Raw genomic sequence first — 15585 nt, 5'->3', positions numbered from 1 at the left:
TACTACTATTTATGTGATCACTGATTGGCCAATCAGGGATCATATGAATCGGAACCTCACACAGAAGTCCCGTACAGCGATCGGTTCCGCGCGCTCCCAGGGAGCACACACAGGCAGTGAATGCGGGGGCCGTTTATAAATGGCCACCCGCTTCAGCACTGCCCCATCTTGACGTTTATGTAAATGGGCCGGATGAGAAGTGGTTAAATAATTTTTAAACCCAACATTTCATATTTCTGATACTTGCCTGCTGTACCATGTAATTGTATGAAAACGTATCCTGCTCTCTTAGTATTGTTTCTTTTGTGTGAAATCCCTGGTGTTCCTGCCAGTCCCTCTGCTTTCCTATCAAGAACTGACCACAATAAGCAAGAGAGCACAGCGTGGTCCGTTCTATAGCTCTCCTGGGAACTCAGCCTGCTCTCCTCCAATGATCAGACTTGTCCAGACACATGCCCCCTGCACAGCCTTTCACTGGGGAGTTTATTGTGATGCAGCTATTATGCAGCTGAGAACAGAGGGTATGTGATCACTTATAAAAACAGATGAAAAATCTGACTTTTTTTAATCTTTATACAAATATTTTGCCTTTCATTTCTATTTTAAACTGTTTTACAAGGAGAGGGTTGACAATCACTTTAAGACAACACGTGAAGTGACAGGAATCTCCATGCATCCAAAAGCGAACTCCATATTTCACAGGTCTAGGTGCCCCCACTACATTTCTTCTTAACCCCTGCTCTGCCATTAAAGTATAAATCAATTCAAAACTTTTTTTTAGTTTTGTAAAGAGTGGGGAGGGATTAGAACCCCTGTCAGTTTTTATTGCTGTCTGTACCCCCGTTAAGGAGATTCACCCTATTTGTCCTGTTTACCTAAGGATAATTCATTAAAAGTGAAAGTACAGAAAATTCCAAATTATGGGTTGTCCACAGAAAAGTAATAGAGGGAAAATCTTCCAAGGGGGACACTACTTATGTTGACCTGGGGGTATGCCAAGGGATTCTCTTAATTTGCAGGGATTTCCTCTCACTTCCTGTTTGGCTATAGCACAGGACGTGAAGGGAAATCTCTGAAATGGGGCACAGATGGCGAAACAAATCTGACAGATTATAATCCTTCCTTGCTCTATCCAAAATGAAAAAAGGTTTTGCCTTTAGTTCTACTTTAACTGTAGCATTGCCATCAACTTCCATACTGGTGACAAAGCTCCTTTCCCCCCACCCACATACAAAAATAGCAAAAAATATTTCCTGAAAAGTAATCTTTCATTGTAGGAGGAGATAAGGGCATTGCTTTGTTTCAGGTTTCAGAACAGGGTATGTTTTAGGTTAATTGTATGTACGGTTGATCATGAGCTAGATTTTCTTTCTCAGATTTGGTACTGCTGAAAAATGCTATTTTACAGCCACAAAATGTAATTATTCTGTATGGCAGGAGTAGTAGATCCTGGACAGAGATCCCCTTTAAAGTAGACCTGTCATAGATTAGGCCAAAGCAAATGCAGGTGCCACAAGATGCTTGCACATGTGTTTTACACTGAATTGTTTTCTGTGGGGTCTAGGACCACTAAAACCTGACCTAAAAATGCAATTAGGCCCCATTCACACCTGAGCATTTTGTAGCACGAAGCTCAAAGCTCAAGGAGAAAAAAATCAGCGTTACTCTATGGAGATGGTTCACATCTCCACTCCAAGTTGCCTGGAGCTGAAAAAAGTTTTCAGGCAGATTGATAAATGTTTGGTACATATTTATTCCCATAGAAATACATGGAAATATGCAAATCATACATTTTCATGCGCTTTTGCGCATTTTGACGCGTGACCAAGATAGTTTTTCTGGCATAGCAACAACTGATGTCGCAGATGAAAATTTTCTCTATTGCCTAATACAAAAATGCCAGAACTCAAAAAACCTGAAAACATTTGAACAAATTGCGCACAAACGTTTGCAAACGTGTATAAAAATGCGTGTCAAAACGTGAAAAAAATGCTACGCTCAGATGTGAATGCAGCCTTAGGGTCTTCCACTTGTCCAGTTTTGATGAGCCCAACCAGCCTAAGTTTAATAGCAAGAAATAAGGAGTGAATCATAAGAACAGAGGAGTCTGTGTCCCTGTAATGTACACCAAGAAAAGAATTTTACAAGGAAGTTGAAAATTATATTTTCTTAACCACTTGACCTCCAGGCCTTTTTCTGTAAAAATCAATATTTTTTGTTAAAAATTAGTTAGAACCCCAAAACATTATATATATTTTTAAAAAATTGTGGGTTTTGCAATTTTCTATGCACAGCGTTTTTTAAAATGCAATTTTTTTGGAAAAAATGCACTTTTTTGAATTTTAATAAAAATTCACAACCTATTTTTTTTGTAAAATATAAAAGATGATATTATGCTGAGTAAATAGATACCAAACATGTCATGCTTTAAAATTGCGCACATCTGAGCAATGGCGAAAAATAACGTACATTTTTCTTTTCATTTTACTATTACTAGTCGACGCTTTAAAAGCCTTTACAAGTTACCACTCACGTTCAGGGTGATATCTTACTTGTGTGGGACAATCGCTGTTTGTGTGCATTTGCCTTTGAGCACGAGCACAGGGGCACTTTAATTTTAACAATTAATTTATTTTATTTTTTATTTTTACACTGTTGCTTTACATTATTTTTAATCACTTTTTTTATTGCTGTCACAAGGAATGTAAACATCCCTTCTGACAGCAATATGCACGTGACAGGTACTCTTTATAGAGGGACCCCAAACCCCTCCTCTGCAGTTAAAAGCATTCAAAACATGTGATCTGGGGGGGGCGTGGCTTGGTCATGGCAGCGACAACACGCACTAGTTAGAGCTCTGTGAGACCCAAACCCTGAGACTGACAGCCTAGCCATTCCAGCGATCCGCTGGGGGAGCAGAATCGGACACCTGCTGCCGTAGAGTCGAGGGGATCAGAAATTACTCACTATTTTCTCCGACAACACGTAAACCTCCTCTCCAGCACCCGCTCCCCTGCCCAAGATGGAGCCACTGAGGGCCAGCATGGTGGGACCCTCCGGCCCAAGGAAGCATCCTGCGCCACACACGAAGGCCGAACCCTCTATCCTGTGCCCGGTCTCACCTATCTTGGCCCCCATGCTCCCTCGGGCAGACTCACACGAGGGCCCATCTTCCTCTCCCTCCTCGGGCACCCGACAGGATGGGGAGCTCCGGGACCATATTGCTGATCTACTTATCAGATAGGATATACAAACTATGGCCTCTATAGTGGCGGAACTTTCCAGAGAGCTCCACGACTTGAAACAACAGGTGGACACGGTTGAGGAGAAGATACACACTTTGGAAACTTCTGCTTCCCAGGCAGATAACTGCCTAGCGGCGTTGGAGGCTGGCCAGGCTGACTTTCACCGCCATCTCATTAACATTCAGCTCAGAATCGACGATGGTGAAAATAGGCAAAATAACATTTGCCTCTGGGGTATCCCAGAAGCAACGACTGGCCCGGACCTCCATTCCATGGTGATTGTCATCCTCAACCAATTTTTGGGCAAACCCCCTACTGCTGAACTTGAACCAGATCGGGTACACCGGATCCAGAGCCCACGTCCCCCTTATTTTACAAATGCAGATCCTACAACTCCGCCACGGGATGTCCTATGTCGGGCACATTTTTACTGCATTAAGGAGGAGATTCTTCATAGGGCCTGGTCCAGAGGAGCCCTTAATTTTGATGGAGCTGAGGTCCGAATCTATCCGGACATCTCCTGACAGACTCACATGATGCACGGTTTGTTGCGGCCCCTTCTAGAGGTTAACAGGGAAGATGGAGCGACCTACCGGAGGGGCCATGCTTTCCACTTGGTCATTCAACATCAAGGCTCTTCATACCACCTGCACTCCAATGCTGTTCCAGTTCCTAGACCGTCCGGCGATCACCGTGCCAAACTGGCTGGACTCTCTTCTTTGGGAAGTAGCACAGAACCCTCCTCGATCAAGGCCGCAAAGGTCCCACAGATTACACTCTCGCAACCCTGCTGCTCCAGTTTCCCGTAACACCCCGACGTCCTCAGAGGACTGATCACAGAGTTATACTGTTTCAACTGTTCTTGTGAGATGACCCATTTCTGGATGGTTCCGAGGTGGTAAGAGGCGACCTGATAACTCAGTTGTTTTACTTATGTTTGATTTGTTTATGAGAAAATTCTTTATTACTGTTCATAATGTGTATGCTGACCTAAACTTTCCCACTGTATGTATTTATTTGACCTGGTTGCGGCTGGAGACACTTTAGGTTATAGGTGAGTTTGGGGCTATGGTGATGGCGGGCCTCCCTCCCCCGCGTATGGGCCACGCTACCTACGGCTGGTGCCAACCGGGAGGGGATGTTCCCCTAGATGGCTGATGTGGCTACATGTTGTGCCTAGGCCCTCCAGGTTAACCCCGTTCTAGGTGGCCAGGGGGGTGGGGACAGGGAGTACACACCCCATGGGCACTCCCTTCTCTTCCCGAAAGGGGAGTTGCTCATGGATTCTGTTGAGCCCCCGGATCTGTTCTGATCTGATCATTATCTTCCCGGTCAATACAGGTCCACCTTGCGAGTTACAATTACTTACATGTTTTGCTGATATGGCCCCCCTGGGTCTCTCTATACTGTTTACCTGGTGTCCGCATGGAATGCCCTGGTGAAGGGGAAGACCATGCCCCCCGATTCCCTCTGGGCTTATATCTCAGTGATTCCCAAGGAGGGTAAGGACCCTGCTGTTTGCGGTAGTTATCGGCCGATCGCGTTACTCAATACTGATCTAAAGGTTTTTGCGAAAATTATCGCCGACAGGTTACTTCCCCAGTTGATGCACAAGGACCAAGCGGGCTTTGTCCCTTTGCGAGTGCCACGAGATAGTACTATACGGGTACTCAACCTAATCCATGCTGCTAAGACCAGTAAGCATCTGCTGATTTTACTTTCCACAGATGCGTAAAAAACATTCGATAGGATCCAGTGACGATTGCAAGCGACGCTAGAACATATTGAACTCAGGACCCCTATACGTCGCTGGATCTCTGCCCTTATTCCTCCCCTTCAGCAGCGGTGAAGGTCAACGAGACGCAGTCTGACTTTTTTCCCATATTGAACAGGACACGCCAGGGTTGTCCTCTCTCTCTAATCTTATCTTCATTTTAACACTGGAACCCTTTTTGTGCTAAATTCGTTCAGACCCTAGTATAGTCGGTTTCTGTAAACCCTCGGGAAGCCATAAAGTTGCAGCCTTCGCAGATGACCTGATCTTTTTTGTCACAAACCCGCTTATATCCTTACCCAATATACTGCGGGCCCTACAGATCTACGGCTCTTTGTCTAACTTCAAAGTCAATTTTTTCAAAATCCTCCATGCTTAACATATCTGCTGATGCAATCACTATATGGGGACTTAGACCCTCTTTTACATTCGAATGGGCTACAGAAGCCATTAGGTATCTGGGCAAGAACATTACCTCTGATCTCTCTCGTTTATATGGGACAATCTTTGAACTGCTTCTTCTTAAACTTAAGGACGACCTCCTTCATTGGCATTCCCTGACACTGATGTGGTTTGGTCACTCTTATGATGACATTACTCTCGAGAGTCCTTTATCTTTTACAAGCTCTTTCCCAATCTGCCTTACCTCGACAGTCTACCACAGACTCAGTTCCCTTTTTCTGAACTTTGTCTGGGCACATGGGAAATCCTGTTTGGCTCTACACCGTCTAACCTTACCCAAGATGTCTGGGGGTGTTGGCCTTCCAGATGTCCGGGCATACTACAGAGCTACTCAGCTCACCAGAGTGGTGGATTTGCATTGTCACGGGGGGGCCAAACATTGGGTGGACATGGAGCTGGAGGACTCCGAGGGTACGGCCATGAGCTGGCTATGGCTCTCCTCTCCGTTACCTAGTGACCATGGCGTTCATCCTACATTAGGTAGCTACACTCACCTGATCGACTTTTTGACCTCAGGGGGTACTTTCATTTCCACAGACCTCTCTCGCCTCGCGAATCCTCCCTTGGACTTTTGGGGAGGACTTCAGTTGCGATTCTTTCTCCGCCGCTGCTCTCGTATGCCTGCAATATCCAGACCCCTTACATGATTCAAAGCCATCTGCCATAGGAGGGAACCAGTACATCATTCCCTCTGTGAGATATATGCTTCCCTGACCCACCCCGGACTCAGGTGCCAACTATGTCCCGCCTTTTCTGATTAAGTGGGAGACAGATCTGGACCTACGACTCACGCCGCACCAGAGGGAGAAGATTCTCTATTTCTCCCATAAATCTTCGATTGCCTCTAGGGTTCAGGAATTCAGCTATAAAATATTCACCAGATGGTATAGGGTCCCCACTACACTACGTATTTCCCCTCAGATTCCTGGCTCCTGCGGGATGGGGGAGGGATCCTTGATCCACATTTTCTGGCATTGCCCATGAATTAAACCCTTTTGGCAAGCAGTGCCCAGCATCATTAAACAACTCACTGATGTTGACATGAGCGGCGACCCTGCAGCCTGCCTGTTGCACCTGACAGAGAGACCCATCAAAAAATATAAGCGCTCCCTCACTATACAACTCTTGAATGCTGCTAAAGCCTGTATTCTGCTCCAATGGAGAGATGTTAACCCGCCAACCATAGCTCTATGGTTTGCCAAAGTCAATGAACTCAGGGACATGGAAGATCTTTCAGCCATGTTACACAATACGGAAGAAGTATTTACTAAATCTTGGCGGCCATGGAACTATTTTATATACACCGATGCCTACCTTAGGGAGATGGCTGTAACCCAGTGATGTTGCTTCCTCATCTCCTGGCCCCTCACCCGGAAGGGGGAAACCTCCCCTTTCTCTCTTCTTTCTTCTTTTTGGGGAGCTCCTACCTGTTTTACCTGCTCTACCTGTTCTCCTCTTCTGTATCCCCTCCCTCCTATTTCTGGGAATGCCCTCTATTCTGTGTCCCTTACTTGGTATTTGCTTTCCCATCATAAGTGTGATTAGACTGCTGTATGAGCCATGTTTCTCTCTAACTCGATTTAGGTGACCATTGCTCACTGTGGCATTGTTCTTGTACCATCCGCAGCCTAGACTTTTGTACCTTGTGTCTCATTGGACTTCTCAGTTTTGCCTGGGCTAATGATGTTACTTGTCTGACATATGTTTTTTTTTTTTGTGTAATACTCTGTTATGATACACTGTAATGTGCTTCTGTACCCATATATGTTCTGTGTTGAAACTTTCTTAAAATAAAGGAATTAAAAAAAAAAAACAGGTGATCTGGCATCTCCGGGTAGCCCACAGCCCCACAGCCCACGGGCCCCAGCCCCTGCTCTGCTGTCATTCACTACGGCACTAGCTGATCAGTGGGTCCAACACTTAATAAAATCAGCACACATTCTTAGGCACACAGTTAACCCTTTGATTGCCTCTAAATAACTCCTTCCCAGCTAATGTTATTAGTACAGTGACAGTATATATTATTAGCACTGATCACTGTATTAGTGTCACTAGTGATGTCCGTGTCAGTTAGTCAGTTCCAAAAAAGTGTCAGTTAGTGTCAGACTGTCCACCACACTATCACAGTCCCACTATAAGTTGCTGATCACCGTCATTAATAGTATAAGAAAAAAAAATTCAAATTCCAGTATATATCCCATCGTTTGTAAGCACTACAACTTTCACGCAAACCAATTATTATACACTTATTAGGATTTTTTCATACCAAAAACATGTAGCAGAATATATTTTGGCCTAAATTTATAAAAAATTTGATTTTTAAAAATTTTGAATGGATATTTTTATATCAGAAAGTAAAAAAATAGGGTTTTTTTCAAACTTTTCGGTCATTTTTCGTTTATATAATAAAAAATCTCAGTGGTGATCAATTACCACCAAAGGTAAGCTCTATTTGTGCGAAAGAATTAATATAAAATGTCATTTTGGTACAGTGTTACATGACTGTGCAATTACCTGTTAAAGTAGTGCAGTGCTAAATAGCAAAAAATGGCCTGGTAATATGGGGGGTAAAATCTTCCGAAGTTTAAGTTGTTAGTGGTTCTGCTTTAAGAAAAAAGTGTGACGGAGTAAACAAATTGCTCTTAAGGAAAGGTTCAAACCACAGATGAAGCATCAGCAGCAAGACAAATATTTTCTCTACTGGCTGAAGCAGCAGTGTCCTCACTCACATATACCAGTGAGACGCTGAAGTACAGCTAACGTCATTATTTCTGCTGCAGAAGCAGTTTTCCAAACCCTATCTCACCGCAGTGTTAATACAATTACCACATACCAATGCACACATAGGCTGTAAGGGCTGAGGGAGTAGCACAAAAAAGACACAATTCCATTGCTCCATAACAGGAGACTGAGGCTGATTAATTCTCAGGAGCTCTCCTTCCCTGTAGTTCTGATTACCTTGGCCTTATATCTCACAATTTATAATTGGTTATCTGCCAAGGACGGTTTGGGGAGGGGTTGGGGTGGTTGGAATGAGTGTCTCAAAGCCTATACTTGCATCCAGACCATCTGCGTCTAAACTGTATGTCAGGTGTACTAGTATGCTCAGCATTACACATGCTAGAATTTAATATTTCACCTTTGAGCATGATTTTAAATGATAAATGTAGAATGAATACCAAACAGTTTAACTGATTCACATTGTTCTGCTATCTCTAATGTCCCCACTTATCTGGTTTCTATTAAAAAATAATTTTCACATAAGAATCACACTTACATTTTTTGTATTTTTTTTTTAATCTCAGACAGGTTTTATATCAAGCTATGGCGTCATTCTCTAGTATAGTATTGTCGCATAACTGGCACTTAGTATATGCGCATGGGATGTTAGTACAGTGATTTACCCGCTGCGCTATCCTGTTCTGACAGTCTGGCTGTGTGCACTGACCGGATACCAATCGGCAGCTGTTTTTCTAGCATGCCTGTTCGACAGAAGAGAGAGGTTCGGCTGGCTTCTGTCGGACATGCTGCTGTTGAACCAGCCAATATTCAGCCAGTGAGAACCAGGCTTTACTTTCAGATATAAATGACCCCTACTAGACCCCTGATGTCTCCCCAGCCCGCCAAGGCATCTGATCAAATAGCGTTTGATCAGCTGCTTACCTCAATCAGACAGCCAGAAAACGACAGTACTGGAAGTAGTAAAATCCTTTTCACTTCTGGAATCATTCATCACAGAAGAGATTGGACTTTAAAAAACAATACCAGGATCATGGCTGCAACTGCAATTAGTAAATGTATTTTTGAATACAAGTAGAAGCACCTGAATTTGCCCTCCAATAATTTCTTGTGAAGTAGCACTAGTAGAACAGGCAATAATTAAAGACAAATTCTGTTGCAGTAAACAGGCTGACAAGAGGTGGACAGAGTGAGGATTCATCACTGTGCTGCTGCTCCTTTAATATCTTATTAGCAGGCTTGGGTTTGTTCTTGGACAAGTTGTGCTGCTACAGCAGTAGTAAAGATCTATCTACAAAACTGGCTTACAGAGTTAACTGGGCCATACATGGCTCAGTTTTTTCATGCAGCCAGCAGGTTGAACAAAAAAACTGAACCAATTCACCAATCCATGTATTCAAGGTGGATAAAGAAATCCTCCCTAATGTGCTATTGTATTCTGATAGCAGGGGGACTCCTCTGCTGTCAGGACACAAAGATCAGGTCCATTCAAAATATGTTGATCCATAGATGAGATATAGATCAAAATTCGGTTGGCCCCAGCTCAATGATCAATGTATGACTACCTTAACTCAATGTTTGTTGAGGAAAAACAATTTCCCTGGGTGATCAATGTACATTGTAAGGATTTTAACAAACTTTATTAACCCCTTCCCGCCGGTGCCTCCCAGCACTTTAAGAGTTTCAGACGCCGGGAGGCGGGGTGTCGTCTCGGCGGTCACATGATCGGGAAAGGTCCCGATTGAAAGAGCAGACGGGACCTTTCCGTGAGTACCGCACATGTGTGCTGGGAGCGCGCAGGGCGTCCGCTCTCAGCACATATGTTTTTTGTTACATGAACGCAAATGTGCAGCCGCTCGGCGTCTAGGCCCAGATAACGGGAGGCCGCACATTTGTGTGCGGCCGGCGTAAAGTGGTTAAAGAATCTTATTTCTTCTGCTCTGAAAAAAAAGCTGTAAGTCGCACCAAGTTTTTGTTTTCATACTTATTCTGAATGGGAGTGACTAATTAAATGTAATCAGCAGGACCACTTGGAGTGCTCTGATGTTAAAAGCTAAAGTCTGCATCACTTTAGAAGTGATGAACACCTAGGGAGTATATAACCAAAAATGAAATTTTTGTTGCAAAGGATGGCTAAAACTAGACTGGTGTCTGCACTTAACAACAAAAACTGCAGAGTTCTTCACCAAGCAGGAAATTAAATTTCTGGGGGAGTTTTATACACCAATCTGTGCACAGAACACCTCTAGGAGCCATACTGCTTTGAATTTATAGAAAATTACAGTGGCTTCAGTTTGAAAAGAAAAGGTCATTTTTAATAAAAAAAATTACAATATGTCTTATGTAGCAATTGTATATGCTATATTATTATTTTTTTACTTGTTTTTTTTTCCCATGAAAGTGGATTTACCCTTTAAAAAAATTACAGCTTAAGCAAAATAGTTTCCAAATATTTATGATTATCTAAGTATTGAAATACCTCTGCTATTAGCACCACAATCACACAGTCTTCCTTCTCCTGCTGATTAAGTTCAGATATCAAGGAGTTGAGGGTGTCTGTCAAGTAGGAGTGCACCTCCCTCTTCACACTGGGGATCCCCATTACAATAGATACTGGCAAACAGAAAGAGACATTAGGAAGAAATGTTAACCTAACCAAAGTATAATACTGTAAATTAATAAATAAGCACAACATATATGGGAGAGATCAGCTGGTCATTTGGAATAAGTGTGTTTTAATGAGCATATCATAGTTATGAAGAATGTGTACTGTGATAAAAAGAAATATAACTGTATCTCTTAATTTGCATTGCATGCCTTCTACATTATTTTATGCTGAAGCCTTTGCATTCTTATGTTGGGAATGTTTGTACTGCTTTATTTCTTTGTAAAAGTGAAGATTTTACGAAAAAAAAAAAAAGAAATTAACTGGTTGTCAATTTCTCAGAAACTGTAGTTTGTATTAGAAAGGATGTTTGGGCTGTCTGTAAGGTTTGGAAACCTAATAGGTGATATGGAAAAAGCAATGGACTAGGTTATAATTTGTTAAGGTCTATAGCTTATTTGTCATCTTAACAACTCACAAATATATGGACAGGACACATGCAAGAGAACAGCATGCTTGTTTGAGAGGAAGATGTTTACATCCAGCTTCAGCATATTCATAGACACTGGATGCTTGCTGTTCTGATATCTGCAGTTTCATCAATTTTGACCAGCTATCATTTTAAATATGAAGTAAAAATGAATGCTGCAGGCAAACATGCAACATCGGTAATGTAAAAATGTTTACTGGGTTACCTAAACATTTTCACACGAATAGGTACAAGTGGGCAAGAAGTGACCACTATCTATAAATTGTGGGTATGTTTATGGCCAAATAGCCAATCCAGTTTTTTTCTCTTTACAATGGATGCACATAAATCTGGTAGCTCAAATTGTTCTGCTTGTTACTAGATAGGATTTTTGCCCTGAGATGTACGTAAGTGTGTCCACCTCTGATTTATCACAAAGTACACCTGACAATACCAGGTTAATACTCTGAACTGCTTGTGGTCTGACCATACATGCCAGGAAGGAATTACGAACAAAGCCTACCTCCTGTTCGACCTTGACCCACGTGTATTGCCGGCTGCAAGCTGTTCTCCTTTGATAGCAGGTGGGGAAGGTGATGGAAAATGGTCGGTAGATGTAATACATTCTTGTTTGTGATATTCCACAATTTCAACTTGGTTTCATCTTAAAGAAAAAAGATCCAACAAACAGACAAGGTAAATGCATTTTGAGATGGTGATTTCTAAATTAACGTTAAAAAGCTTGATAAGGATTTAACAGAGAGCACACTGTGCAGACGATTGAACTCATTTGCAGCGGGCCCCTGATTGATGAGGTTTGGCCCATGGATTGAAAAAGAATCATTAGTTCAATTTAGTTTGGAGAAAAACATGTTTTCTCCTTAGAAACCCCAGAATGTACTAAGCAATTTAGTCAGGGGGAGAGGTTAGAAGAATCTATTTAAAGGGACACAGAAGGTGAAATACAAATGAGCTTCCATTAGAGTACTTTTCTTTTTCTTTCAACGAAAATACAGAAAGTAAAAGATTAACAGCAATAATAAGACAAAATAAAAAGTGGACTGAAATTTATAGTAATGATCCAATCCCACACCTAATACAACACTCAGGCTAGGACCAGGCCATTTAAAGATAACTTCCCAAGAGAAACATTCAGTTTGCCTTTGCTAGCCTCTCCTATAAATGCAATTGCCTGGATCTAATGCAGAGACTTTGCTTTCCATACTTACAGTCACTGACCTGAACAAATATTCTTGAATGGAGGAGTGACAAGAAGGTGAGCTGGGTGGTCCCACCCAGGGTGACCAGCCAGAGGAGATTCAACCTACAATACCCACTGACACTGTTATTGGCCCCTGTGCACCGACACACATGGCCTTGCTAGCCACCACTGCACAGATATGCACAACTTGGTTCCCAGTGCACTGCCACACACACCCGACCCACCATCACTGCACCAACAGCCACTACACCACTCTCTGCACTAACATGTGCACTACACTGCAGTGGCATGCACATTTAAATTCACCACATCTAAACCAATGTACACAACGCAACTCTCACATCAATTCTCCATTATTGTCCAGATGCGCACAGCCCCACTCTCTGCCACTGCACCAACATGCTCTTTCCCAATCACCGCCACTGGACGGATGTACATTTCTTCACTCTCCATCAATACACAGGTGAACACTGCTTCACTTTCTGCAAACGCACCCACGCACACTTCTTCACATCAGCATACTTTTGATATTTTTACGATTGGAGATATTGAGAATTACTGTACATTGCCAAAATAAAAAAAAAAAAAAAAGAACAATAAGACTCCCCTCTTCAAAGACGTTTTCGACTTCAAACCAGGAAGCAAAGCACCCTAAGGACCCATTCACATTTGCCTGCACAATGAGCCACCTCTACACCGTAGCAGTTTCGTGGAGGGCAGCAGCTGTTTGGGGCTTCAGTTATGTGCGGCAGGGAGTAGTATGATGTATGTTCTATGTGTCATTGCATTTACCTGTGTTTATCCATGAGGAAAACCACAGTTAAATGCACACAGGGTGAATGGGCCTACCTACCTAGCAGCAAGTAAACCTCTAATAACCTCTTCAGCTTTTTCAAATCAGACTACTATGCTTGGAGGTGCTAGTCTATTCCCAACGAAACACAAATCAGCCTCAGAAACCCATTCATTGAAAGATAATGCATTTCAGACACATCATGATGTGAAAAGACAGGCAGCCCCAAATGCATTATTAAAATAAGACAGGCACATTACTCATTTTATTTTCTCCTTTTTTAACCACTTGAGCCACAGACTTATCCTATAACACCCTTAAAGTGGTTTTAAAAGCTAAATGTTTTTTTACTTCAATGGATGCTATACCACTGCTCCTGCTGCTGTCAATCACATCCTGTAAGGTGGGAGTGGGGGCAGAGCCGGGCCACGGCACAGCCACAGTGTGTGTAAATAGACACACACAGTCTTGAGACTGAGCATACATGTCTGCCTCCATAACAAGCAGCTTGCTATGGGGGCAGACACAGAAGAGGAGTAGCGAGGAGTGCCAGCGGGAGACCCCAGAAGAGGAGGTTCGGGGCCACTTTGTGAAAAACCATTGCACAAAGCAGGTAAGTATACCATGTTTATTATGTTCATTAAAAATAAGCTGACCCGTTAGAACCACTTTAAGACTATGAACCTTTTTTTATTATTGTATTGGTGATGGCTTGGTTCTGCAAGATACAGTTTGGGCTTTGCATTCTACCATAATATATCATACATAGATTTTCTGAGACAAATATGGCTTTACTCTGATAGCAGGATGCATGTATTTTTATTTTCAAGGTTTTATTTAGGGAGTAATACAATTTTTTAACATTTTACTGTAACTACCATAATTAGCGTTAGATATGTACCCCAAAATATAACCATCAATGTCTGCTGATTAAAAGGTATACCTCAAATGTGTGATTTGTATGTAATAAAACTGTAAAGCTTGCATTTTGCTTTAGGCCTTATTAACAGGGGTGGCCAGGGGGCAGTAAAAACAACCTAAAACCCAACATAGGAGGGCTGTATACATGCCATAACAGCATGGCCAGCCAAAACTACCCATTCAATTGCCCTAACTCTTGGCTTGCAATTGCAGAACATTAGTTCCATTCATAAACACTGTTTGGCAAAGAAAAAAAATTGAAGAAACAAAAATGTTTGGAAGCCACTGGATGGCCATCCTCCACCACAGATTGCTTTTCAGAGACTGCTGCAGTGTGAAGATATTCCCTTTTCAAGATTGTTTTTAGCAACTGCCAAAATTTTCAATGACATTGCACTTGCACATGTGAGCTCCTGATGCCTATGTAGTGAACATAAATGTCATCTAGAGCATGAGATTTAATTGTTGGGATAAATGTGTCTGCAGAATCTATTTTGTTAAATAGATTTGTATATACGAAATAGGAATTTGACTTACCTTTCAATTCCTGATTATGCAGTACTGTACAGTATTGGACTTGTCATCTTAAGCTGGTATATACTAATAGAATTTCGAATGAAAACTCATATGAAAATTCTCAGTGCATTTGAATGTTGTTCTAAAGTAGTTCTAGATTGTGTTTGCTTTTAACTAATCAGTAATGGTGTGGTGTAGGCTAGTGCCATCATCCCCAGACTATGGAATAAAAAGATAACGCTCTTATTTTTGGACTTTCATGGCTCATACAAGTAGAAATTATAAAATAGTAAAATACATTTTATTGTACAAAAGATGATAAAATCACACAACAAAGAATAGACAGTCAAATGTTTTTACATCAGTCATAGATCACATTCAATACAATTTTGGAAACAGAGTTCAAGACATCAGTAATTGGGCACCTAAAGTGTTTGCTTTTAACATTTGACTTTGTAATGAATGGAATTTACAGAATTAAAACAACATACACTGTTAGAAATTCATACATTTGAAGAAGTTTTTCCATCCTGCTCCTTCAAATTGTCTTGTCACTGCGGTCAAAATGAGCATTGATTTGACCTCACTAATGATTAGAAAAATGAACAATTGTTCTTACAACAATCTCACAACTGTTGAACAAACTTCTACTTGTGTAGACAGTTTTAGACCATGGGTTATGTGCAGCTAACTTCAGGTGTTTGGACACTGACAAAAGTTATCAATACATCGAGGGGGGGCCTCAACTTCAAGAAAAAGTATTCGCAGGTAAGTCAAAATTCCCATTAACCCAGTTGTAGAAAACAGAACACAGGACTTGTATACGTAGACCAAGATAT

At 41.9% G+C, this 15585-nt stretch overlaps 1 protein-coding gene across 1 annotated transcript in view; it reads right to left on the bottom strand.

Moving 5' to 3' along the window:
- MGAT4B (alpha-1,3-mannosyl-glycoprotein 4-beta-N-acetylglucosaminyltransferase B) overlaps nucleotides 1-15585 on the bottom strand; it is a 661259-nt gene that overhangs the window by 256625 nt on the left and 389049 nt on the right. The window contains exons 3-4 of the mRNA XM_089654506.1: nucleotides 11818-11958; nucleotides 10700-10833 (exon numbers count right to left, since the gene is read on the bottom strand). Coding sequence (XP_089510632.1) covers nucleotides 10700-10833; nucleotides 11818-11958 — 275 coding nt within the window. The remainder of the gene's footprint in view (nucleotides 1-10699; nucleotides 10834-11817; nucleotides 11959-15585) is intronic.

The sequence above is a fragment of the Staurois parvus genome, unplaced genomic scaffold (assembly GCF_062004578.1).
Source record: "Staurois parvus isolate SC_StPar_1 unplaced genomic scaffold, SC_StPar_1.0 ptg000770l, whole genome shotgun sequence".
Taxonomy (NCBI): domain Eukaryota; kingdom Metazoa; phylum Chordata; class Amphibia; order Anura; family Ranidae; genus Staurois; species Staurois parvus.
The sequence above is the reverse complement of the archived record's forward strand: the minus strand, read 5'-3'. Positions and strand labels throughout refer to the sequence as shown.